At 39.2% G+C, this 27,038-nt stretch overlaps 1 protein-coding gene across 2 annotated transcripts; it reads right to left on the bottom strand.

Moving 5' to 3' along the window:
* Positions 1-26,596, bottom strand: ZNF131 (zinc finger protein 131). Of its 2 annotated transcripts, XM_067545589.1 has the most exons (8): positions 26,294-26,596; positions 18,265-18,403; positions 16,876-16,977; positions 16,050-16,194; positions 11,899-12,262; positions 11,574-11,796; positions 6,837-6,967; positions 1-1,907 (listed from the first exon to the last, which is right to left on the bottom strand). In XM_067545589.1, exons 1-8 carry the CDS (start codon positions 26,399-26,401, stop codon positions 1,239-1,241), a joined length of 1,881 nt encoding a protein of 626 aa, XP_067401690.1. In that variant the 5' UTR covers positions 26,402-26,596; the 3' UTR covers positions 1-1,238. The 2 variants fall into 2 exon arrangements, with proteins under 2 accessions (XP_067401690.1, XP_067401689.1); XM_067545588.1 differs by having other exon boundaries at positions 11,574-12,262.
* Between the last annotated feature and the right edge of the window lie 442 nt (positions 26,597-27,038).

The raw sequence follows: 27,038 nt of genomic DNA, 5'->3' as shown, positions 1-27,038 counted from the left end.
CTGTGTATGTTGTACTGTTCAAGTGCTCAAACTAAGACACTTGTTTTCTAATATAGTGTCTGAAGCAAGTAAGTCACAGGTTTTTTTCGTGGGTGGTACTGTTTATTTTTCAATAATACTGATTAAAATATTTACACTCCTACTTTTTAAATCCACAGTTTAGCACTCATACCTATGGCTTTAATTCTTTTTAGCACAAGATCTTTAGGTCAAGTGTCAGAGAAAATTTCATTTCAAAACAGGAACCTGATATATCATACACACATTTTCTGTTTATAAATGCATTCATTTTTAAAAAGAAGTGGTAAGATGGTACAATCTTTCAGTTACTTCATTTACCATGGATTCAGCTGATTTCTTTCCTATTGTAAGTGGCCCTTTCAACAATTGTCACAATGTGTAATGTGCTTCGTTCTGTCCTCCATCTAAATTTAAAGCAAGAGTTGGTAGCTGACAATTATAAGCAAAAATATAAAGCACTATAGCTTATCTACATGGCCTTTTACAGTACTAGCTTCTTAAACATTCTAGGAGCTTTGTGAAAGTTTAATGAGTTCTGAAAAGGCACAAGACTTTTTGCACTCTAAGAACTTTAGTGACAACACTTGTCACCATCAGTATGGCATTTTTAAACTGGGTTTAAAGAAGGTTGTTCAGATTAGAAGAAAGTAAATTGAGGATTGCTGCTACTGTAAGGGACTGCTGCTGGATATTTTCTGTGTGTTTTCTAAATGGGTCATCCACTGTCCTTAAATATCCACGTATACGCTAGAATCCCCATATTTTACCGTCTCTCTCTCTTTCACACACACACACACACACACACACACACACACACACACACACCCGCCCCTCCCTCACAAGTACATATCGGGGGGGGGGGGGGGGGAAGGTTGGGAAGTCTCTCACTGACAACAACTGCACACATATGGGGCATGGCATAATAATGACAGTCTGTTCAACCATTAAACTTCTCATAAAGCTGCCGACCTCTGGAATAGTTTTTGTTCCATGCCATTACATGAAAAGGAAAAAATTATTTTTAAAGTACAATAAGAGGATTTTAATTGTATATGAAATATCCTAAATTTGGTCCACCTGTCTGGTTTCCTAAGAACAGCTATGCTGGAGAGCCGACCACTATTGGTACCAAAAAAAAAAAAAAAAATATCGATGTGGAAATTAACAAAAATAATTTGGTATTTCATCCCTAAACCTGCACAGTGCAGTCATTTGTCCTAATCATCCACTTTCTCATCCTGTGTGTCCACTATTTGTTGAGTTTTTAAATCTTCAGCTTGTTCATGATCTTCTTTCACTGTCTCCACATCACTTATTTGACAAGTTTCGCTCTCTTCCAGCTCTCCCTGATTAATGTTTTCAGACTCCACTTGTTCTAGATCTGTTTCATCTATAAGTTCTGCCTGTACCTCTTCCATTTGTATCTGATTTACATGTTCAACATGTAGCTCCTCCATATGTACATCAGCATCTTGTTCTATCTGAATGTGTTCCACTTCTACGTAACTGATCTGTACCTGTTCTTGTAGATCATCCATCTGTGATCCTTTCACTTGGTTATCCTGAATCAGATCCGGATGCACCTGTTCGACAGTTACTTGTGCTGGATCAACTTGTACCTGAACTACTGGTAGCACATGGACTTGCTCCACTTGTTCTATAATAGTCATTGATGTCACTGGTTCAGTTTCCACAGCTTCCACTGGAAGAATCTCCTCTGTCACTATTCGTTCTGAAATGTTATGAATGTCTTTGAGATGCCTTCTCAGTTCGCTGCCTTGCATAAACCACAAATCACATAAGGTACAATGGTTGGGTTTGTCACCTGTGTGTATTACCAAGTGATCTTTAAATTGATCCCAGCTGTTAAATACACTATTACAAACCTGAAACAACAAGATGTAATATGTTAAACAATGCTAATAAAAAGCTGATACAGCAAAGTACATTGCATATTCTGGATCATGGTTTCAAACTGTTAGCATGTAGTTTCTTGCTATTATGATTGAACAAGTTACATGGACATTTGCCCAAAAAATCCAGGTTGTTCAAACAAACAAACAAACAAAAAAAATCTGGCAGGACTCGGGGGTAGGTCTAGTACCTGAATTTTAATAAGTGATTATATTTAAAGTTGACAGTGCCTCTCTAATTCTGGCCTTGTATATTTTGCCATCCCCATGAAAATCTGCCCAAAGTTAGCCAAGTTGTAAGACTGTGTAAAAAAGTCACAGTTCACCAATGGTCAGTAAAGGCTTCATTTTAACAGCTAAGATCAAAGGAGATTCCATCCTCACTGAGCACACTCAAGTCTCTCAGAGCTCCTAAGACAGACCAGACTGCACATGCACCACCTTGCAGAGTGTCTGAGCATGCTCTATCCCCTCAACTGGGACTGGCTGGGCAAGGAAACTAGGAGGAGAAACCAGAGAGGTAGAGACTGGGATTGGTTAGGCAAAGAGAATGGGAGCCAGTGGTGAGGAAGAGATAGAAAAGAGGTCACGACTGGGAGGGGAACAGGCAGAAGAGTCTGTGCACGTTAGAGCATACTCCCCTCCAGAGCCTGGAAAGGAATCCAAGACTCTCAAGTCTCATCATTCCTCTGCTATCAGCAAATATCTGTGAAACACAATGACAAAGTGTCCCATCCCTCTCTAGTGTTGGTCTATACAAGAGGATGACAACCCGCTGCTGCTATTAGTTTTCTCTATTTGTTCAAATGGAAGATCTCTGTGCAGTAGATCTAAAGATTTCAACTCTGCTGATGAATCATGAGAGTGTCAAATGATGCTATACAGTGGAATTTTTGTTTTTTCAGTTAGTTTACAAAATGGGAAATTATAAACAAAAGACATGCTAAAAGAACATTGCAAAGTGTTGACTAATATACGCTGGCTCGCATACATATGTATATCATATTATGAATATGTACTATATCTGCACCATATATATATATTATACAAGTATTCATTAAGCACAAATAATATTGAGCACAGATTTTATAGCAATTATATAGCCTAAATTATCGCACAACACCTTGTGTTAGCTGAAGAAAGTTTTTGCTTAGGTAGATAGATAAGTTGGCAGGAGGAGGACATATGATTATTTTACCACAGCAATAGGCAGGCAGTTTTCTCAAAGGCCAATATTGGAATGCCTCCAAAGGAAGAGGACAAAAGTGATTGTTCTACCCTGTACAAACTAGGAGGTGCCATCATGTCCCTTGGTGCTTGGAATACATATGTTCAGAACAAAGAGATAAGGGGTACACCACAGTATTAGAAAAAACATGGTTGAAGTTGACAAGTTTCAGATAATATACACAATACCTTTTACTTGTACCCATGGAGAGCATGAAAAGATGGCTTTATGGGTGTAACTCAGGGAGTATACCTTCCGTGTAAAATGAAAGTAACAATGCTGCACAAGACAGCTTCCTGGAGACTGGTATTGTATTGAACCTTTTTCCTTTACTAGATTCTTATTATTGGCTATTAGCAATAAACCTGACTGATACTGGTTATTTGGTCTCTTGAATATATATTTCATAACAAACCAAAGTGTGGTCAAGCAATTGCCTATGCAATTTATCAAAAAAGTCAAGCACTCAGAAGTTAGGAAATGCCGAAAGGTTGCCTGCGGTGGCTGGGAGCTGCGGGGGCCACCCAGGGCAGCTTGGAGCTCCTGATCCCCTGCTGCTGACAGCAGCTGGGAGCTCCAAGGCCAGCCACTGTGAGTTGTGGGGGGCCTCCTGCCGGCTGACAGCCCTGGCCCTGCTAACCCAGGGCCGAAGCAGAAAATGTCACAGAAGTCTATGGAAGTCACAGAATCCATGACTTCCGTGACATAATCTTATCTTTAATCATAATGCACATGCACATGGGGCCAATTAAAGTAGCACAGGAAATCTTAATTCTGGCTTTTCCTAATTTTTGAGTGCTTTATTATAGTTTTTTCATATGTAATACAGATGGGTAGCTAAGACCTTTAAGCATATCTAACTATTTTTACCTATGCTACATACATAACATATGTGGTCATGGTAAGTTTATGTGATATAGATAAGATTCAGCAAACAATGAATCAATACATGGTACATTTAAAGAGGACAACAGCAAAATAAGAAGCACAGCAACAAAAGTTCAGAAATATTTCATAAGTTTAGCAGGACTCTACAAGTACTTAGTGAGGAATGTGCTTAAGTGGAGTGGGCCTTGTTTGATGTATCAGGGCCTTGATCTCTCTGCCTCCTCTTCAGTAAAAGAAGATAATGCTTAGCCTATCTCCCATGAGAGTTGTGATAATTAATAAATGTTTATGAAGTTTATTGTCTGAATATCAGGACAGAACTCTGAACATGACACCTGTATCCATTTTACTAGCAGTACTTCTTTGAGATATGCTACCTCTCTCTCATTTCCTTCCCTATCTTCTGAGCTCAATCAACTCACAAAGCAGGTAACCATTTTCAGACTGGGGGAGTGAGACCTCAATATTGATGCAAAAATATTAATAAAAAATAAGTTATAATAATTGTATTAGGTAGTTACAAACTTGGTTTGTACTTTTACTGAACATTAAGCTATAGTTACTAGAACGTTATAGCCAGGATGCTTAGAAATACAACAAATACATACTTTAGCTAGTCATCTTACAAAATATAAAACCTAATCAAAGAAATTCCAGAAGATTTCTGCTTCTCTCTTTCAAGGATAGCAAACATCAAGCAGAAAAATCTCAAACACACTTTTAGGAAAAAACCTAATTGTAAAAAGGAATATAGGGTGTGTTATCAGAGCCATAAATCTAGGTTGTAAAGTAAGCTTACGCCAACCCCCTCCCCTTTGCCCCTTCTTTTCAAAGAAAAACCTGAGTTTATACTCACACAAGGAAGTTAAGAGACAGCCATATTGAAACTGATGTCTTTTGTTAAAAAAAAAAAAAAAAAAAAAAGTCTTCATTCTTTAAACCTGGAGAACATGTATGATGGGAAGTGTTTTTACAGAAAATACTGGATACTTCCAACTCATCATTCCACTTAAGATAAAAACTTTGTTGTTTCTTAAGATGGCATAAGCATCTTTTAATATGTATATTTGCAAATATTTTGTATCTAAATGAAAGCCTTCATATAGTAACTGCCTCATATTGTTATATGAATAGTATGATGTTTTATAAAGAAATATAGCAAGGCCATTTGATGCTAAATTAATTGCTAATGTAAGAAACAATTTAAGTATAGAATATTTTTATTATTAGGAAATTAATATATGGCAGTGCAACTCAACGTGAGAAGAAAATCATTGTTTCAAAAACTGTCATGTACAGTTAACAAATAAGCTTAAGATTTTCTAAAAATGATTTAATTTTAGAAGACAGTTGGCAGAACTAAAAACTCTTATACAAAGTACAGGAGTGTTTGGACATTTTGAAAACAGAATTTCATTTCCTGGCTAGCTCTTAAAAAAATTGAAAATCTCTGAGAAAATGGACTGAATGAAAAGAAAGGGCAAAAAATAATTTTTTAAAAAAGTTGCCTGACTCTTTCCCACACAAGAAAAACAAAAGTAACTACAGAAACATTGTATATTCAGGAGCTGAAGGTTTCATGTAAGACAACGCTGAAGGCATCAATCGAAGGATGACAGCAATCAACCTTGAGTTTAAACAAGCCTGAAAGAGGAATTTTCTGCTATAATTTTGTAGAAATAGGAAGGAGAAGAGCACTCCAAAGTGATCCAAACACTCCAAAGTGAGAAGCCCTCACACACCCACTCGCTTCCCTGCTCAAACACAGCACAAAACTCCACAAGTAAGCTGCCACAGACAGATAAGAAAAACAGACGATTCAAGAGGAAACCAACCCAAGGAAAACCCTCTCTCACCAATCCATGTTGAAGTCTTGGGGACGTTAACTAAGACACTGTCAAGGGTTTTAATTTAAAACTCCTGTGATGATTTTGTTGGAATACTGAAATGCTGTTGTAACTTAAAAGACCAATAGCTTCTCACATTAATCATCAAGTGATTATACCATGTATTCCTGAAGAGGAGACAGGAGGCTAACCACTGGTAAACAGAAATAGTGGGATTCAATTGGATTTAGGATCCTTAATATTCGTAACTGGCTTGTTTTAAAACAGCTCCTTAAATGGCTTATTCAAATACTTTTTTTTTTTTTTTATTTCATAGGCTGTAGTTAAGATTGCTTACTTTGCCAACTATAAACTGGCTAGTTATTTATTACTAATCACAAAGTCCACCTGCCCTGAAACAAAATTCTTTTGCTCCTTTTAAACATTCTTAGTTATCTAAAGGATATACTAACAAATGGATTCATAATAGCTTTGGGAAACAATATACGTGGGTCTTAACTTACCAAGAAAAACAACACCCCCCAGAAGGGGTTCACTATATAATCTCTGGTAAAAGTTCTCTATAGAAAGTCACATAGTAGACATTGTAATGGAAGTAACCAGTTTATCATTGGTGTTCGGTCATTTGTGTTATTTAATGTTTTCTTTTCCTTTCTTTAATAATAAAATAGCCATCGTTAATAACTGTGATGGCTTGACTTGGTCTTAATTATAGTGTCCCCTAAGGTATGTAAAAAAATTCCTGCGACTAAAGCAGTGGAAGCCACACCTCTATGCTGGCAGTAAAAGAAACAATTAGTAAAAGCTCGCCAACCATTTCTTACGTCTCTAAACTAAACAATTTTAGTAATTTTTAAAATAAAATTACTTGGCATCCAACAGTTTAAGATTTCCCCTCCACCATCAAGACTCTCTCTTCCTGTTGCTTCCATTACATACCTGACATTCATACAGCTTCTTTCTTCCCTTTTTAGCTCCAGCACCAGATTGACAGGCTGTCAAGTGACATTTGAGTGTGCTATTTCTAGCAAAACGTTCATGGCAATTTGGACATTCAAATGGTTTTTCACCTGTTAAGACAGATAAGAATTTATAGAGGTATAGGAAAACAAATAAATTCTACTGAAGTTTTTTGGTATTTAGATTTTAGTAACATAGTTAATATAATTTAAGAATCTGGACACAATCTTTTAAAGGTATAAGAGGTGGTCATTGTGATTGTTCTATATAAACAGTCACTTCATTTAATACATTTATTTTAAATAAACCAGGACAAAAAAAACCAGTGGTTGAGTAGATTAATTTTTCCTCAGCTGGAAGTTATGAATTTGACATAACTGCGGTTTACCTTTTAAATGGAATCCTTAGTTTTATGAAAAACTTATTTTTTGGTAAGCGCTTGGTTACATTCAAGTATTATCTTGATTTACAGAGATGAAATACAAGCAATGACTGGAACTAAATAACCATACAGAACACTGCATTACTCACTCATGTCCAATTTAGCATACAGACATATTCATCATGCACCAAGAACTGTGAAGAGTATTTTTTGTTTTAAAGTTAAGTGAAGTCAGTTTTGACTGAGAGTTTGACCCCAACAATCTGCACATTATCCATCCTGCCACAAGAGCTCTATGTATCTGATCTGCTGACAGTCAGGGGATCTGCTGTCAGTCAGGGCTAACCTATGCCTAGGCAACCTGTGCCAAGACTGCACCTGGATCCCTGTGGTCCATTACAGTTCCCTGACATCAAAGTGCTACCAGCCTTGCAGGTCAACAATTCTGGGCTTTGTGAAAGCAATGTCGGGAGTGTATGTGGGTAAAGAGGGTAAGTTTCAGAGTGGAGACTAAGACCCAAATCAAATCAGGCCAAAGCTACACCTTAAACTTGATCTGTAATCCAATCTGAATCCAAGACTCATATTTTCATGTGCACCTACAGCAAACCATCACTCAATAAATGGGCTGTCTCATTCTATTATAGCTGAAGTTCTTTTAATGGTCTTCAAGTGTATTCTTATGCACAGCACATTGCGGTACAATCTCAAGATGACAACACAGTGAACAACTGTGGCAAAGTCGGATGTCCCCTCACCCTCCAAAAAGTTTGCAACCTAGTTGTTAAGTGAAACTAGAACTACACTCTTGCTCATTGCTGCTACTGGGAATTCCAAGCGCAGGCAAGGAGTCAGCACGATCCCTAGGTCTGAACATTTCAGTAACAAAAACAGTGGCCAAACTTCCTCAAACAAGACAATTTTTCTTTCTATTCCTTCACCCAACATAAGCATACTTCAGTCTTATCCAGACAGTTTCAGCAAATCAGCTCTCATTCAAACGCAGCTGATTGATTTGAGTCAGCACATAAACTTGATCTTTGGAGGAAACTGACCAAAGCAAGTATCTATACACATTGACTTTTTGTTTGTTTAATATAACAAAATATAAAGGAATGCATCTTTAACCAATAAGTTACTGCACTAATATTTAAATTAGGTCTGTAGATAGTAGAAAGTTATTAGTGGACCAGTTACTTTGGATTTCTTAAAAACATGCCTGACACCATTTATAAAGTAGAGTTTTTAGGAGTATATCACAAATTGTCAGTTTTCCCCCACGTGCTTTTATAGACAATCTTACCCAAGTTTGACAGAGTACTCCTTGTGAACTATGACTACTATATAGATTCACTACTGAAGTGGAAATAGAAACTAATTATTGTACTGGAAAACATTTGTAATCTTTGTTACAATATAATTAGCTCTCTCCACCAGCTTTCCCTGAATACAATCTATTTCCCAAAAGAGGAAATGTTGAAGTCAATGAAAGTTCTGTATGTAGATGGCTTGCAAGCCCACAGAACAAGCAAAATACATCAGTTTGTGGTACTTCCTCAGGACCTGTTTTGTGCCTTTAACATTTTCACCATGACTGGAAGTTTATAAAGCTTTTTTGAATCTCATTTCCTACTTTTGAGCATTATATTTTTTTCCTCCACAATTATTAGTATTAGAAATTATGGAGTATTTTATATATAAAAATATTTTAGAAGGCTATTGTGCATAGATGTAGGCTACGAATAGGCTTATTTAAAACATCTTTTCGTTTTTTCGAACAGGCTAAGTCCTTTAAAAAAAAAAAAAAAAGTTTTCAGTTCTAGTTACATTCAGTGCATCTGAGGTTGAAGCTGTGTATTAACTCTCAATTGTTAATCAACTGATAAACTGTTTTAGAGACCCCCTCATCAATTGTATTTAGTTAAAAATGCAGAAGGGCCCGAATGCTGAGAGATACTGGACATCCATAATTCCAGAAAAGGCAGTGGGAGTTGTAGATGTTCAGTCCTTCTTTTTGTCAGGTTACCCCAAAGTTTTGTAGCAAGATCATGCTCAGGCAAATATAATACATTCATTGTTCTTAGTTACAAAAACTACATTTTTTCATCCAAATAAATAATTACCATTCTTATTTTGAGTCATACCAAATCAGCCCCACTATACATAAATACATTTCTTTAAATTTATCCCAATAAAATTTTATTCCATTGCAATTTATGATGGGCAACTGAAATTTCATTATTTTCTCTTTATCATCACAAATCGTGATAAAAGATCAGATGTGTGGATTCTTTTTCCTGGTCGGTAAAGTTACCATGACAATTTTGGAAGTTAGTACTTTACGGGATTAAACTAAACAAAAACAGTTTAGGTTTAGAAATATGTAGAGCACATTCTAGAAGGTTATGACAAGACAGCTGATGGGTGTCCTTATAAAACTTTAGTTAGAAATGAAGAGCTTTTTCCATTATTAAGTTGTACAGTCATTAGTACTAACTGGAAATTTATTAATATGTAGCAACTGAAGTTAATTTGTCACTTGATTAAATATGATTTTATCTTGTCATTGTTAATACACATTAGTGTTAAATAGCTTGGGAGAAAATTACATCTTGTGCTTCAAAGTCAGTTTTTACACCATGTGCCCTGCTGCACTCTCCAAATATGGGGCCTGATCCAGAGACAATTGAAATCAATGGGAGTCTTTTCACTGGCCTCAGTGGACATTAGTGGAGGGCTACTATCAAGCTGAGCCCAACATACACAGGAGTTTTAACTGCTCTCAGTTTGCCTCTTTTTTATATTCCAACTTTGCTTTCCTTCTGATAACTATTTTGTTAATGTGAAACAATTCAAAAAGATATGACAGCAATTCATAAATGGGAAATGCCTTCTACATCCTTTCTGTATAATGGCATTAAACTAAGCCCTTTTGTTAGAATACCAAATTAGGTGTAACGACGCATCACCTACTTTGGCAATCTGACAAAATATTATCCTTAAAGCTGTCATGAACATGTTCTACAAAGAGAGACATATAATCAGTTTATACATAGCTTGGTCATAATGGATTAAATCTACCCCACTAAAGAGGGGCCCACACAAGCCCATTGATGTCTCTGCTCAACAGTGGGCAGTAGCAAAAAGGAGGTGTAGAAGGAGATGCGTGCAAAGGAAGCCCTCTTTATACTGCTTGGACATGGAAAAGGTTTATCCAGAATCTTTCAACATTAGTTATAGGTCGACAGGAGGGGGGGTCACTGTTCCAGTTGCCAGGAATCCCACACATAGGGGCAAAAAAATTCTAGTTCAGAACCTAGAATTGTGGCCCTGCAAGACCCATGCTGCTATCCCACATCAGCCCACTAAAATGTTACTGGACTACTCGTTTGGGTAAAGTTATAAACATGCTTAAGTGTTTGAAGGACCAGAGTCCAGACAAACTGTCACACGTTCTTGGGGCTAATGAAATATTTGCATGGAGCTCAATACTGCAAATACAATAAAATAACAAGCAAGATCACAGGTAGCATGGCAGAGGCACTTAACGATCTCTGTGTGAGGAGAAAAAAAATGCAGCAGTGCAATTTAAAAAGCAAAAAAGTTACCCCCTGTAGTGACCCATTGTAGTCTAAAAGCCACATTCTGATCTCAGTCACATAGGTTTTTCATCAGTGTAACTCCACTGGGTTAAATAATCACATATCAAGTGTTAAAAAGAGTTAATTTTCTACTGTATGTTATCTATATTTGCATAATATGGTTACCCAAACTACTATATTAACAGGCATTTGTTTAAGAATTTTCTGCTGGTTTATGACACAGTGTGGTTGGTTTGCTTACTGGACTTACTTTTTTCAGATGAATTTTTTACCGAATAACACTTTTTTTTGATAAACTGGAAGTTAATTTGTTTCCACTAGTTTATTCCTCAATTCGATATTTGTTTTTCAGATGGGTGTCACTCTTTTCATGTTTTGAAACAAATACAATATACTAAATTTAAAAAAAAACATTTATTTCTTTAGGTGGCTTATTTTTCAGTCGGTGCCTACCTGAAATTAATTATTCAATTTTTTAAGTAAGTTGCATTCATTAAGATCTACATTCACTGCTATGTAAATAGATTGTTCACATTTTGTTATATGTGGAAGCTCAGCATTTCTAGCATTCTTCAGTCTCACTATTCCATGCAGCATTGGAAAAATAATATTTGCAACAAAACTTGCACACGTTCCCCTCCCAACATCCCCTCATTTCCCCTGCTTCTACAAAACAGGCAAACACAAAAGCAAAGGAATAGATATATTCTAGAAATACAGAAAGGCAGTTACCTGTGTGTTTCCGAAGGTGCTCTTTAAAATGTCCAAAGTGGTCAAACTGTTTATCACAGTACTGGCATACATGTATTTTTTTGCCAGGTCTTTGCTTCTTGCTGGCTCCACCTTCGTCAAGGTGGTAACAAGTGAGGTGCTGTTTCAATGCACTCTCTCGTAGGTACCTTTTATTGCATATGTCACACTTGTAACTCTCAGTGGAGTGTGTTTTCATGTGTTCCTTAAAATGGTAAAACAATTTAAACGAACGGTTACATTTCTCACAGTGGAAGAGACTGTTCATGTGTGACAGCTGAAGTTCCACAATTTCAATACCTTCTACCTGTTTGCATGTAGGATCAGTTGAATTGTCACCTTCTTCTTGGATCTGGCATTTTCTTTCCCCCTGACGGTACTTGCTGGTGATATCTGCCAAAAGAGCCAAAGCTGACTCGTCTGATGTACCCGTGGTCTGTATATACTTTATAGACTGTTCTGCAGAAGCTACTTCTTCAAGAGTTTCAATGCTATCATCTTCCACTTCAATTGTCCCTTCAGCAATCTCCACCTCAATTTCAACAGGCTCTGATTCTGCAGATGGCAATGTTTCTGTGATGACATTGGAGGTTTCGGCTATCTTCCTCTTTTTGGTTTTATTTTTACCTTGTGTTTCATTTGATTCTAGTGGGGCTGAATTTTCTTTGTTCCTGTAAAGTGTGTGTAATATAACATAGTAAGGATCAAAAACCACCTAAACAATAATTCCTGCAATGTATTGAATTTACATGAGATCATTCAAAATATGTAATCAATCAGTAATGAAAAAGCGTTTGAAGAGAACGCATGTTCTGAAACACTATGCAGATGGTTACATTGTAGATTCAGGAATTCATTCATCCTTAATCCATAATCTCTACTGCTGAACCATCAGCGCTAATGGAGTGTGGCCTGTGACGGAGGATCAGGACTCCTGTCCCTATTTTATAATGAAGTGAGATGACCAAGGTGTTGTTTTAGATTTTAAAAACTCCACCCATTCTGGACTGATCTAATACTTATCTGTAAGAACAATGAACGGACAGGTCCATCAGAAACCAATCAGCCTCACTGGTTAGATAAACTCACAGACCCTGGAAAATGCTGCACTTGAGGCTTCAGTGGAGAGAGACTCCAATGGGGAGAGGAAGAAGGTGACCACCTCACATGATATGGCAATGAACCCCAGGACTCATAAGTGAAAAGGAAGTGAGGCGAGGGAACTCTATCTCTCTCTGGAAACAGCATGGGCTTGAATCTCTGACAGGGTGGTCAGAGAAGAGAGCTGTCTTTAAACATATAAAACTATCCATCTTCTCTTTAACTGAGCTGAGAATGCCTTATTTAGTTTAGGTTATGTGAAGTGTAAATCTAGAGATGTTGAACAAACAGTATAATTCCACTTTTCTCTCTGTGTTAATAAGTCATCTTTTAAAGGGAACTACTACTGTGTGGGTATTTCATGCATTCTGTCCCAAAGGAGAAGAAAATATTGCAACTACACCCCCACCTCAGTCCGGAGTAATGAACAAAGGTGCTGTATCCCAGGAACGTCAGGCTGCTGCAGAAGAACACAAGGGGCAAAGCCAAAAGGACCCTGCAGATGTTAGCAGTGGGATTTGGTTTGCAGGGCCTATAGTGCAAAACCCATCGTACCATACCGGAGAACCAAAGCCTCCCAGCATTAAGTATAAAATTCACCCCTATACAAAAGGCCAGCTCAAGGACGATAGTTCTCAAAACAGGAAGTGAGTGGGATTTATGTGGTGTCTAGGCCTGGTCCACACTCAGTTGTATACCAATTCAACTATTCTGGGAGAAGGAGGGGTTATATCCTGGCTTCAAGTCCAAGAAATCATAACATAGAGATAAATGCTGGCATGGTGGAGAGTTAAAATGGCACAACCCTTCCCATCCCTCAAAAAAGTTAAAATGGTACAACCCCCTAGCATGGACGTAGTCATGCCAGTATAAAGGTGCCTTACATCTGTATAGCCTCTCACTTTAACTATATCAGCTTCAAACCAATATAGTTCAAGTGGTACAAAAGTCCTCATAGTTAGTCATCATTCTCTTTATTTCCTCTCCAATTAAGAAAGATTGTCTGCACCCCATTGCTTTCCCCTCCAGACATTCAATTGCACTCGGGTATATCACTGCCTTTTTTGGGGACTGGATAATTCTTTTGGGGGCAAACTGAAGCTGACCCTTGATCAGAGGGGTTAATTTCAAATGACAAGAAGTACTTCCTTACCACAACCCTGAGAGTAAGAAACCAGGATAATGAAGAGCATCCAGCTCTCTTACAAAGCAGTGACGAGATCTGGCTAATCTATCCCTTCCACCTTTATATAAAATGTTAATGAGGCCTTTAACCATACTATGGTGCACGTATACAGTGCATTTCATTTGGTAATCTAAATGTACTTCATTTTATTTGGTATAGCATTTAATTAAATCCATATAAAATTGAAACAAATGTTTTAGAGAAGCATGAGAAAATATGAGCTTTGTAGTATGATTTGAAGCTCAATAAATCCAGGTTCTGGCAGATCCATGAGGTAAGGAACTCACTGTGCAGTCCCTCTCTACACCCCTCTTCCCTCACCCTTTAAGCCAAGGGAGTTTAGCTCATAGTAACATTTAGAGCTGTCCAAATAATGAATTTTTTCCCATTCACTGGCAATTCTGAAAATTCAAGGGGAAAAAAAAAATAGGTTCGGATTGAACCAAAATCCCAAACTTTTTCAGAATTTTCAGTGAATTGGAAGTGAGAAACATTTCATTTTGGGTCATTTTAATAAAAAGCAAAAGAATTTAAAAAATAGAGGAGGTGGTGGTATTGCCACTCAGTAGCCCTGTGTTTAGGGCACTCACCTGGGAGGAGGTGGGAATGCCCATGTTCCATCCCTGCTCCAATGAATATATGGCATAAGGAGGACAATGCCACCTCCACCAATGGGCCCAAATCCCCTTGTGAATCTAGCCTGAAAAATCAAAATGTTTCTTATTGATTTTGAAATGGTTTGTTTCAACACCCCCCCCCCTTTTTTTTTTTTTTTTTTTTTTTTAATTTTAGCTGGAACAATTTGCCAAAATTTATATGAGATTTTCAAAATCTTTTGATTGACCCATTTTCTATACTTTTTAGTGAAAAGTTTCATCTGAAAAATTCTGCCCAGCTTTGGTAACATTATAAAATATTAATTTTGCCTCAACACCTTGTTTAGAGATGGGTAAACAGCGAGATTAAATGGACACTGTCCAGTTAAATTTGGTCCCAAAATGCTGTAAAAAGCTTATTTTTGGAAAACCTAAATCCAAGATGAATTAAAGTATTTCTAAGACTACTAAATAGGTTTTTTGTTTGTTTTTATTTCCTTACAGCTTTAGCGACCCAAATTATTGAAACATTACATTAGTGCCTTAGATCCTAAATACAACTGCGCTCTCTCTATTTTCCAAGATGAGAGAATTGAAATAAGTATTGGAACTGTAAATAGTAATGTTAGCCTTATATTTTTTTCAGTATAAATAATCTCAGCAGCTATTTGCAACATAAGTAACTTTCCTTTTTTTAAATATGGATTTTTATCTTGATAGTATCTTTTTGATCCAGAAATAAAGTTGTGCAGTCTTGGCTACAATCCCGGCTATTACCACAAGACCACACTCCTTCCCTATATTTAGGAAAATTACATGCCTGATGTAACCTGCATATTGGCAGCAGAGTTTAATGTAGGACAAATATTTGAAAATAAATATTGATGTTGAAAACCCAGCTTCTAGCCTGCAGTGTCACCAAGCTGCCTTTTTTTTTTTTTTTTTTTTTTAAATCAAAGTAATACAGTAAGTGTAAAAAACAGTACTGTAGGAACTATAGGCCTATGTCTGCTCTCCACTATGCTGAATGTTAAGGAACATGTTAGCTGGTGAGGAAAAGGCACTTGTAAGGGTGGATAGGAAGGAAACAGCAGCTTACCTACCCTCATGTTCCTTGATCTTGCAGAAACTCCTGTGAGAATTCCAGAATGGAAAGTGGACGTGGTTGTCATGGGCTTCCCTCTCTTAGGGAGAGGGATAGTGCATAGCCAAAGGGGAGATTACAGCACAACTCCAAGAATGGGAAGGCAGAGGTCGCTCTGAGAGCAGTGAGAAGGGAAGGGTACCCCAAGGTTATGCTCTGCTTTTCTCACAGATGCTCAGGTTTTGCAAGCCATGTTCCCTGACATCAAGTTCTAGCTCACAGAGTCTGAGGCTCAATTTTACTCTTTATGGTAACCATCCATAGGAGGAGACTACAGACTTTGGAAAGAAGAGGTGGATGAGGACTCTACAATAACTACGGAGGTTCCAGAAACAGCTTTGCACAATATTGACAACCAACCCTCGCAAGAATCTTCCTCAGATATTGCATTCCATGTTGCTAGAAGATGACTGAAAAGTCTACATGTTTACCTGATTTCAAGTGCTTTAATGGCTTCTAACATCTGTAGATATTCAGCTGCTTTCCAAACATCATTTGCTTCTTCTTCACCTTGGACCATTAACTTTGCTGTATAGGTGAACTCAATTAAGTGTCGAAATGCCATATTACTCACGCCTATTTAGAAGTAAATACAAATCTTCAGATCTTACTTGTTAGATTTTACAAGAGTAAGAAGTAAATTTTGCTGACAAATCTTTCACCATCTAGATTTTTGTCTGTTTTTCTGTTTATTGGCTTTTGCAGATCATCTTCATGAGATGTTCTCACAGGCTTCAGAAAGTCTACTACTGCAAGCCTGGGAGTCTGATGCAGCTTCTTCAGGTTTGCACCACAATCAAGGTTAACATCCTTGCTTTACTTTCAAAGAGAGAAGAAGACCCATAAAGAATCTCCCTCCCTTCGCCTCTCTATGTTTAACAGTAGAATTATGTATCCATAATATAAAACATCACATCATTAACTTCATCACTGGAACGTTTGCTAGGCCCCCTCCACTAAAGTGGCTAGTACTGAAGGTTAGTGAGACTGCAGTCTCCATTGGGTGTCTACTGCCACTAGGGGGTGGGGGAGAATCAGCCTCTACTCAAAATTGTTCCTTCAAATGTTATCTTTGAAAGGAACTAGTTGTACTAGTTGCCTTCTGGTGGCACTAGCTGCCTCACAACAACCATGGACCTAGGTCTTGACCAGCTGGTTAGTGCCACTAAAGCCCGCATATCAATCTGTATCACTAACATTACAGCATTTTCAAATACTATACGTAATCTGGTCATACAAGTCATATCAACAGGTTACCTTCTATCTCTACCAAAGGCTCCTGAGTGAAATCTTGGAAGAATTTGTAGAAGAACTGGCTGCAGGCAGCAAGGACAGCCTTATGAGCTTTGAAATGGTGACCTAAAAGGAAAGAGATAAAATAAAATGTTTTAAGTCAACATACACTCACTCATGCTAGATGCTAATGGATTCAGAAAAAAGGGTGGCTGCAGAATTTAGCATGTGAAGATATTGTAGCAGAGTGCAGTCTGAGCTTGCCCTTTGCTGCATGGTATGCTACTGCAGACATTCTTCTGGGCCTTCACTGAACCATATAGCTTTCAGCATATTTCATTGCTAACCTTCAGGCTGAGTTATGCACGAGTCCACCCCCTTCCAGGGTATGAAAATCCCACAAACCCTAACGTAACCCCCACAACAGAATCTTTAACAATTATTTGGAAATATTTAATAAAACACAATTTAAAAACGAATTATTTTGGAATCATTGTCCTATCAACGTATATCCAATCCCTTGTTTGGAAAAGAAGCTCTATTTACTCAGATTAATAAAAGGGTGCTCCATAAAACATCAGTCACAGTTCATTTCCACTAATCCTAAGGGTAGAAGAGTCTGTTCACCCAAAGCCAGAGTGCCAGCTTCTTCCATATAATGAAGAGTCGGTTTCAATCACCAAAATATGTAGGTATGAATGAGGAGTATCAGGATACATCAAAACCAAAGGACTGTTTACATGTGGGACCATTTTTTGCTTGCTAACTAGACATGGTCAAACACACCGAAGCTAGGCAGTCTCCTCCCCTCAGAGCGTTCAGGTGAGTGAAAAGGTGGGGGGGGGGGGGGGGGACCCAAGAAAAAACAAACTGAACAAAACAAAAAAATTAGTTCTCCGGTAACAGAGAGCTATCTCCACCTGGTATGGAAGAGGAAAACACAGTTCTACCAGACTGTCCTTTTTAAGAAGGGAAATGAGTCCACAAGAACTTTGCTATTTTCCCCTTCTATCTACATCTGCTGATGGTGGGCGTAAGTCTGCTTGTCTAGGCTAGTTTAGACAAAGCATTAGAACATTCAATTATGAATTTCTGTTTTGCTTTGAACACTAGTAAACAAATACCTCCATAATCCAGTGCTGCTGATTATTTGTATTACACTATTAGCATATAATCAGAAAATTAGGGAAAGGTTCCATTTTCTACATCATTCAGGATGAAAGTCTACTTGCAATTTATAGTACTTCTAAATAAAACTGAGACACAGTAGGTTGTGTTCTGCCAAGGTCGAGAATAAAGTACTTGGACCGTTTATTTTCAATTGTCCAATCTCTGGCAATTAAAATGAAGAATTCCAAAGCATAACATTTAAAGCCATCTGTGTATCAGAAGATACGGTATGATAGTACGTACCATCTACAATGAGAGTGATGTCCGTAAACTGATCCTGCTCTCGCTGTTCATTCAGTCTATCCAAAATAACTTTATAATGTTCTGGGAACTCTTGAATGCATTCCATCGTTTCTTCGGCTTCCATAGTGAATGGACTAGTCTACAAAAAATTATTAATGAAGTAAGAATACCACAGTACTCAATGTTTTACATCTTCAGTGTGCCATACAAACATGAACTAATTAGCATAATTACTTTTATTAAATTCAGTGTTTAAAAAATGGCCATGCAATAGAGTAATGTGATTGTTAATAACTATATCAAAATTAGATCAGCAACAACTGTACCTCAATTTAGCTAGCAGATAGGAGGTACTAGGGTAAACAAAATAAATATGGCTTTATTATAGACATTACACACTAAATTTTTGCAAGTCTACTTCTTTATTCTATAAATTGGAAAGAAGTTTGCCTCCCTCAAAGCAATCAGAAATGGTAGAAACAACAGATTACTACAATATCAACAAGAATTTGGCAAGATAATACCAGCGTCTTGATACGGTTACTTTGAGGAACTTTGCTAAACCATCTGATTGCAGAATGGTTCTTAAATACTCTCGCAGCTTAAGTTACTCTTCTATTCAATGAAGAGAAGATGTATAAAGAAGGTATATGAATGAAGGAAGTAAGGTATCTACTAAGGCAGTGTTTCTTCACTTATGAGTTTAGGAGAGTTGTGAGGAATTGAAAATTTGATTACAATCTAAAGCACAGAAAAATCTCACTCCCCCACTTCCTGCACACCTCTACCCTTCAGGGTCTACTACTCTGTCAACCTCTCAAAACACACAAAAATAAATCATACAGGGTTATATGATACTTTTATAGTAAGTGGAAGAGGTCTATGAAGTTTTTTACTTTAATTAAGGGGTCACCAACCTGAAAAGATCAGGAAAAACTACACTAAAGTACAGACAGTGGATGGTAGTCTGCTGGGTATGTGTTAACACTTCTGGAAACAGTCCAGGTAAATTACAACTGCAAACATTTCATTCGTTTAACTTTAGGCAAAATTCTTCTTTCAGATTGCTGTTCCCCCTACAGGTGTGGCTCACTCACACAGGTCCATGGGAGCTCTTCATATGTTGAAAGTATAAAATCCTTCTGCTTAAACAAACCAGGTGAATCTGAGAGGAGAATCTCCCTCAAATCTTTTAAGGCTTTATTTAAGCAGAAATATTCTGTGGTGTACAGCAGCAAAGAAATTTGGAATAAGCCCCTGCACCTAACCTTTTCTGAGCTGTGGAACTGTATCAAATGAACTCCCAAGAGGGAACTTCACTACCGAAGAGTGTCTAAATGAAATCCCTCTGCTGCAGCCCCAAACTTATTTCAGAAGCAAAACTGTACCAATACAGGAATTTAATGTCTTTTGAGTGAATTTAATTAAGCTCAGAGAACACTTGGTTCCAGCCAGAGGACAAAGAAACCAGGTTTGAAATGTCTCTATATCTTTTTCTACCTTTTCCCCTTCTTGGGGGTAGGGTGCCAAGTGATAGTCACACCAAAGGTTGTTTCCTTCTTGAAATTTTGTATCTGTAGTTAGTGTTTAATCTGTACTTAGGTGCTAAGTACCAATGGGAATAGCATGTGAGAGAACAGAAGAGAGAGTATCTTGCCTTATACTAGAGCTGCACTGTCAGCTCCAGTATCACAGTGGCTGCAGTAAGGGAAGCACATGCTGTGGCTGCATGAAGTGGAGATTCACAGAGCTTCATGAAAGCCTAAATAATAAATCTAAATGTCTGGTTCTCCTCAACCAAAATCAGAGGGCCTCCTTCTTTGAACATGAGCTGATGCGTTGAGCCTACTCACTACTGTCCATCTGACATTACCAAGGTTGCTAACTCTCAGGCCAGGTCTACACTAAGAAGTTAGGTTGGCACAGCTACATCGCTTAAGGGTGCACTAAATTCACACCTGAGGGACATAGTTGTGCCAACCTAACTCCCACGTAGACAGCACTAGGTTGACGGAAGAATTCCTCTGTTGACCTAGCCAATGCCTCTCAGTGTGGTGCATTACCTACATCAAGAGAACTCCTCCCATTGGCGTAAGTAGTGTCTACTCTGAAGTGCTATAACATTTCAAGTGTAGACAAGCCCTCATGCATTGTTGTTGGAAGTGAGGCAGTGCTTGTGTCTTGGACTGGAGTGAGATGGAAATAAAAAGGTGGAGTGGAAGCCTGGGGACACAGCTCTAAGGTAAATGATAAAGAGATGTTTTGTCTCTAGGAGTAGGATTAGGTTTGCAGATGCCAAATTGTGGAAAGTTGTTGCAATCCTTTTTCTCCATAGAACATACCCCTCCTTGGTCTTTTAGGAAAATGCCCTATATATATTATGTCCAACTCACCAAACAGAAAAACTAAAAATGTTCGCTTAAAGAAATCTATTTCTGTTTGCTATCACTATGTCTACTGTAAGAAGTAAAAACTAAGAAAGGTAAATTGCAATTATAGGGTATAAATCCACAGGGATTCTGGTAATGTAAAACCACATGAAAAAAACCCAAATCCCAGCTTTTACACCTTCCATATATTCAAAAGCAGTTTAACCTCCAGAAATTGCTTTTTCCAAACTTTTTGTATCTTTTCCTCATTGTTGCATTTTCCTCATCCATGGAGTCACAGTACAGGCCTCAACGATTAAGAATCGGTCTGAGAAGTAAGCTCCATGCTTCCATTACTAGTTCTCAGAGTTGACAGGAGTACCCCAATTCCTGTGAATTACATAAGCCAGGTGATCACACTCACACCTTATGAAGAATTTATTTCCATGGGTTGAAATGCATTTGATAGCAAGGTTTAATTTATCATAAAGTAATACAACGCTTTCAAATTATTTTGGAACAGACATTTGCATTATTCCTAATCCTCGTTAAGAATTTCTTCGTTGTGGTTTTCAGAAATTGTGTCTCTCACAGTTAAACTCAAAAAAGGCAGACAGAATCCTGATAAAATTTAGATGAATTAATAATAGTGACTTTCATCCTGAAAGATTCCAGATCTCTTCCCAAATGGCACCAGTGAAATGCTACCTTTAAATTGAAACATAGCAACAGTATAAAAAGCACACAGGAAAACAACAAAACTTTGGAATACCAAATGAAGTATTCAGTGTACCAATAGGGAAAAAATATAATTTAGATAGACATAATAATCAAAGATGAAGTTTTGGCCGGACACCAAAAATATCACATTTATTCTACAAATAGCAGTTTTTCTTGTATACCACAGTCTTAACAGAAATGGAATGAACTGACAAGGTGAAATTAGGCCTAATTTTTCCAAGGTGGAGGGGTGGAAATATTCAGATGGAATGTTAGTTAAAGCTAAAACTAACAATGTTAACTAAAAATGTGCTCATTATCCCCACTCCTGTGGGAGGAAGTACAGATAATCAGCAAAACTCAGTTCATACATTAAAAAAAAAGTGTGAATTTATGTGAGACGTGCCAGATTGATAGTTCTGGAAATCAAAAGCCATTGGTTTATCCAAAGGACATTTCCAGTAAGTGTAGTGGAGTGTAGAAAACTACCCCACACTTCAGGCAGACTACATCTCAAGGTGTGAGATTAGTCCACTCTCCATGCCCATTCAGTCCTTACACACTGCTGACACTGCCAATAAGGATGCCAACTAGTGCCAATTGTGATGGTTTTTGTGACACAAATATTTCCCAGACTCAAAGGAGAAAATGGAGAATCTTTAACATTGGGTAATGGTGCTAAAAATATCCTATTTATATACAAATTGGGGTGTCTATGCAATAAATTGTGATTATTCTGGAGTGCAGCTCTCTATCTTGCTGCCAGCTGGAGTTGCATCTCTCATTCTCTGACTAAAGTGCTTAAGATTCACTCTGTTTATTGAAATGCAGCAATGTATTACACAGGGATTACACCTTACTCTCTGTGTTATCTCAGAAATGGACATTAATTCCAATTAGCCAGGCTCCTGCTACAAGACTCTGGAGCTTGCAGGTCCTTCCACAAACTACCAGGAATCTTCTTTGTCCTTCACAGTGCACTACATATGCAGCTAATGATTATTTAAATTAATCTTTTTGACATATGGTGCATATCAGTGCTTCTGTTCTCCATCACCTGCAGAAGCATCTCAAGTGGTACAGTATCCCCTAAATAAAACCCCAGCATAGTGTTGAGCACTGACCTCAAATTCAGTGGCAACTACTCTGCTTTCTCACCCAAGTTTCCCTTGGAAGTCTCCCAAACAAGTACTGACCTGCCTTAATACTGCTTAAATTATGACACCTGATCAAATCTCACCACAAAGCAGTACGACTGAAGATCTTTTATAGTAATTGGTTCAAGTCCACCTCTGAGTAACTTAAGTAAGTACTTTAGTCAAATAATATATGCTGATGTAAATGTATAACTCTTTTATTATTATTATTGTAGTGCTTAGAAACCCTAGTCATGGACCAGGACCACATAGTTCTAGGTGCAGTGCAAACAAAACAAAACAAAACAGACAATTCCTGCTTCAAAGAGTTCAATCTAAGCATAAAACAAAAGGCAAAAGATGGATGCGCACAGATGGGGAAATAGAAGGAAACAATATTGGTCAGCACAGTAGACAGTGGTCTCTCACACTTGCAGACATCATAGAAAAGGAGAGGTTTAAGGAGGGTAACGGATAGCTTTGCACATGTGAATGGGAAGCTCCTTCAAGTGTGAGGAGCAGCGTGGGAGAAAGCACAGAGATGCTTGCTTGAAACTTTAACAAGGGCAATGTAGGCTGGCATCATGGGCTGACTGGAGGCGGGGGCTGACAGGTTGATAAGTGAATGAGAAATGGTCCTTTTGCTGCACTGAGATAATTGGTGATATTACCCCTTTTTAACACCATTGCCCCCTTACTTCTGTGCATATTTTACTACTTCCAGAGAACACAATAGTAATGCTCTATCATATTTGGCCCTGAGTGGATAGCAATAGCAATGCTCCTTTCCTTAGATAGCATCAAGTCACTATTATAACTTGTTTGAGGTTGGGTTTTTTTGCATTTTATTTATTATTTTTCTTCTCTTTCTAGTTGCAGGTCAGCAGAGATTTACGGACAAAAAATACAGTGATGAGAACAAATTAATTACTGCCATAAGCAATCTCAACTGCACTGAAACTAATGGAGTTTCACCACTCTACTTCAGCAGGGAATTTACCTCAAAGGCAACCTTTTGCAGAAGTTCAGAATATATGCAAAATATCCCCAAGTGACACCGAAGTGCAAAAACGCAGAACTTATGCTAAGTAGCCCCAGAAACAAAGAACAGTAATTGATCTCCATAATGGGGTAAGAGGCAGAATGCTTCCTATCTTCAAAAATGTCTGAAAGACCCAAAGAACTTTCCAAACTGGGCTGATTCACAGCTCATTGTTCCAAATACAAGTTCTCTAAATCACAGTAGAACAGAGCTTTGCATATTACATTTAATTCCCTAATTAAAGAGCCATACAGTTTTAGACTTACATTTAAACACTAACGTGGAATACTATTTAAAAAAAAAAAAAGAAAAGAAAAAAGAATCCAAAGAATTCTCTTAATAAATTGAAAGACGAAAAAAAGGCAGCATTATTACAAGAAATACGTTGAAACTCAGTGTTTAGATGCTACTGGGATATAAGCAGTCTATAAATACATATAGATAGGAACTGCTAAAATAAAAATGATAGAAGTAATGATGGCAGGATAAATCAGTTTGGAATGACTAAATAAACATGTAGTTTGTTATGTGGAAGCTATCTATTAGCCAGAAAAGCCAGGATGCATGTGCAGCATTAATCAAGTAGCTAGCAATCACAAAATACTTTTTAATCATAGATTTATTTGAAATACTGTTATTCACCAACAGCTGCCATGCTAATAAACAGAAAAGAAACAAACTCCCCTCTGATAAACTAATTAGAATTACAAATGTTTCTTCCTAAAGAAGAAGAGCATTGCACCAAACTTTGCCCTATGTATGCTATCACAATGGCAAAAAACCATGTCAAGCTGACCTAGAACAGTTTTCACAGCCATCCTCTGCTTCAGTGGTTCTCAATCTTTCCAGACTACTGTACCCCTTTCAGGAGTCTGATTTGTCTTGTGTGCCCAAATTCAACTCACTTAAAAACTACTTTCTTACAAAATTGTACATAGAAATATGAAAGTGTCACAGCACACTATTACTGAAAATTTGCTTATTTTCTCATTAACATATAATTATAAAATAAATCAATTGGAATATAAATACTGTACTTATATTTCAGTATATAGTATACAGACCAGTATAAAAATCAGTGTATGAAATTTTCATTTGTACCAACTTCACTAGTGCTTTTCATGTAGCCTGTTGTAAAACTAAGCAAATATCTAGATGAGTAGTTGCACCCCCTGGAAATCCTCTGTACACTCCCTGGAGAATGCATACCTCTGGTTGAGAACAATTGCTCTGCTTTATGTGAGCATACAGCTTACATAAGCACCAAGACCTGAACTCATTGTGTCATCCTGATCCAAGCGTAGGTGACTCAATTCCAGAAGCAAGAGGCAGATCAGGCATTATCATATGCAAGGCCATATTCCCTCCAGCAACCCCTCAAGAAAGTACATGGCAGTGCACAATGCATTACAGTCTGCTCTGCAGCATTGGGCAGCATTCTCTCTCTACAGTTCCTTCTTTCAAAGCAAAACATGGCAAAGCAGAACATATTGCATCCCTTCCATGACATGAGTCACCTCCCTTCTTCAGCGTCTCCCCAAGAGGTAGAGTGGGGCAGAGCAGGAGGTGTTACTTTTCTCTTTGCATCATCTCCCATTATTAGGTAGGGGGAGGTACACAGGGGAGATGGTGTCACACCCCTTCAACATTATCTCCCCCCAGGAAGAATCTGGAAGCAGGAGGTAATTCCCTACAGCCCTTTGCATATTGCCTCCTTGCAACAGGGATGGAACATGGTGAGGCTGAAGGTGACAAATTATGTACCATTCTGCATGGTGACCCCACAGCAGTGATGAGTGGGAAAAACAATTATATCTGCATCCAGTGTGCAGATATTAGTGGATATCCCTGGATTTGCAGGGCTCTAGGGATGGAGCATGAGGTGATGCGGTAGGTTCCCTCTGCGCCATGAGCCCCCAGTAGGGACGGAGCATGCAGCAAAGTGGGATACACTAGGTCCCCTCTGCATTGGGAGCCCGCAGTTGGGATATAGTACAGTGGGCGGGACTGGGACGCATCTCATCTCCTCTGCACCATGAGTCCCCAGCACTGCCGGCATGGACCATGAGGGAAGGCAGGATGTGACACGTCCCCTCAGCGCGCAGAGATGGAGCACGGTCAGACTGGACGCGTCCCTCATCCCCTCTGCGTCGCTCGCCGACCGCCAGCAAGCATGGAGCAGGGTGGGGCAGGATACGTGGCACCCCCCTACTCTGCAGGTGGCGCCCAGGGCACGGGGCAGGCGGGCAGCACGCGCTCAGCCCACACTCCGTTGAGTTCAGTTCAATTCGAACGTCTCAGCGAGCGCCCGAGCCGACGGCTGGTCACATGGCCTCAATTCCCGATCCCAAAGGGGAAATCTTGCTGCCAATCAAATACACGCCAGCCAATCACAGGGCAGGGGGCGATACTACGGCAGGGGACGGAGCCAATCATGGGGCATTCGCTAAGAGCCAGAGGCTGGGAAAGGCGGAAGGCCTAGTCAGTGTGGAGCTCCCGCGGGTCACGGGTAGCGCGGCGAGAGAGCGATGGGCTGCCAGGCTACCACGGAGGGGGACTGGGCGCGGCAGGGACCCCACCGCGAGGTGGGCGGAGGGGCCAGCCCGAGTCCGGCACCTGGCGGCACCTCGGGCCCTGCAGTCGTTATTACGTCATCAAAGCGCGCATTAAATCGATCCCTTTTCAATCCCCCTCCCGGCCGGGATCGCACCCCGGAGACGCGCGCGCCCCGAAGGGGGATGGGCATTCTGCCTGGTACTCACCGCGAGGAGCCCCTCACCGTCGTCTCGCCGGCTCTCTGCCGCTTGCCCGCTTCCTGCTCCCCAGCTCGCCGAAAAGCTGGGCGGGCGCCGGCCAATCGCGACTCGCATTCCCGGCCTGCACCACGTAGCGGAAGTGACGGTGCAGTGACCTTTAACACAACAGGGCGCTTGGGACCCGCTGACCCAGGGCACGCTGGGAATTGTAGTCTCCGCCAGGATCCGCGTTGCATGTTGGGAGCTGTAGGCAGAGTTGGGTCCTCACACTACGCTGCTTCTGGGGGTTGGGGTGGGGCTCCGTAGCTGTTGCTCGGTTGGATCCGTCCCTCTTTGCCTAATTGCCAAACCATTGCCAGGTGGTCGTGCCCCTTCGGTAGTGGGAGGGAGCTGCTGTGCTAGTGGGTCTCAGCCTCTGGAAGTGGGGCTGGGGGGCTTGATGTGCCCTAGGGCCTGGAATCTGCTCTTCGAGTGAGGGTCCACATGTGTCTCGTCACCATCGGGTACAGTCCTCATTTTAGCCTCACTTGACCAGCCCTCCGGCCTGCTGCCCTCTCGCTTCCATCGCTGGCCGTTGGGGTGAGCTGTGCTTGACTCGCAAGTATCAAGTAGCAGAAAACCGCCCTCACATTCGTTATTTCCAGCTTGTTTGAAGTTTTGTGCTTTTTTATTTATTTATTTTTTCATTGTAATTTTACTTTGTCCCCGATTCAGGCAGCCGCACACTGAGAGAAGCACAGACATTGTTTGG

This window comes from Emydura macquarii, unplaced genomic scaffold (genome assembly GCF_026122565.2).
Source record: "Emydura macquarii macquarii isolate MOO-44397 ecotype Brisbane River unplaced genomic scaffold, CSIRO-AGI_Emac_v2 contig_1045, whole genome shotgun sequence".
Classification (NCBI taxonomy): Eukaryota; Metazoa; Chordata; order Testudines; family Chelidae; genus Emydura; species Emydura macquarii.
Note: the sequence above shows the minus strand (reverse complement) of the source record. Positions and strands in the feature narration are given on the sequence as shown.

What these genes read in the sequence shown, in the direction of transcription:
- ZNF131 (XM_067545588.1), bottom strand. Translation starts at nt 26,401, where the DNA reads ATGCGAGTCGCGATTGGCCGGCGCCCGCCCAGCTTTTCGGCGAGCTGG. An exon ending in ACGGTGAGGGGCTCCTCGCG is followed by an intron (nt 18,404 to 26,293) that starts GTGAGTACCAGG and finishes AATTTTTTGTAG; the next exon opens with ACTAGTCCATTCACTATGGA. An exon ending in GCACCTTCGGAAACACACAG is followed by an intron (nt 6,968 to 11,573) that starts GTAACTGCCTTT and finishes CTGTCTTAACAG; the next exon opens with GTGAAAAACCATTTGAATGT.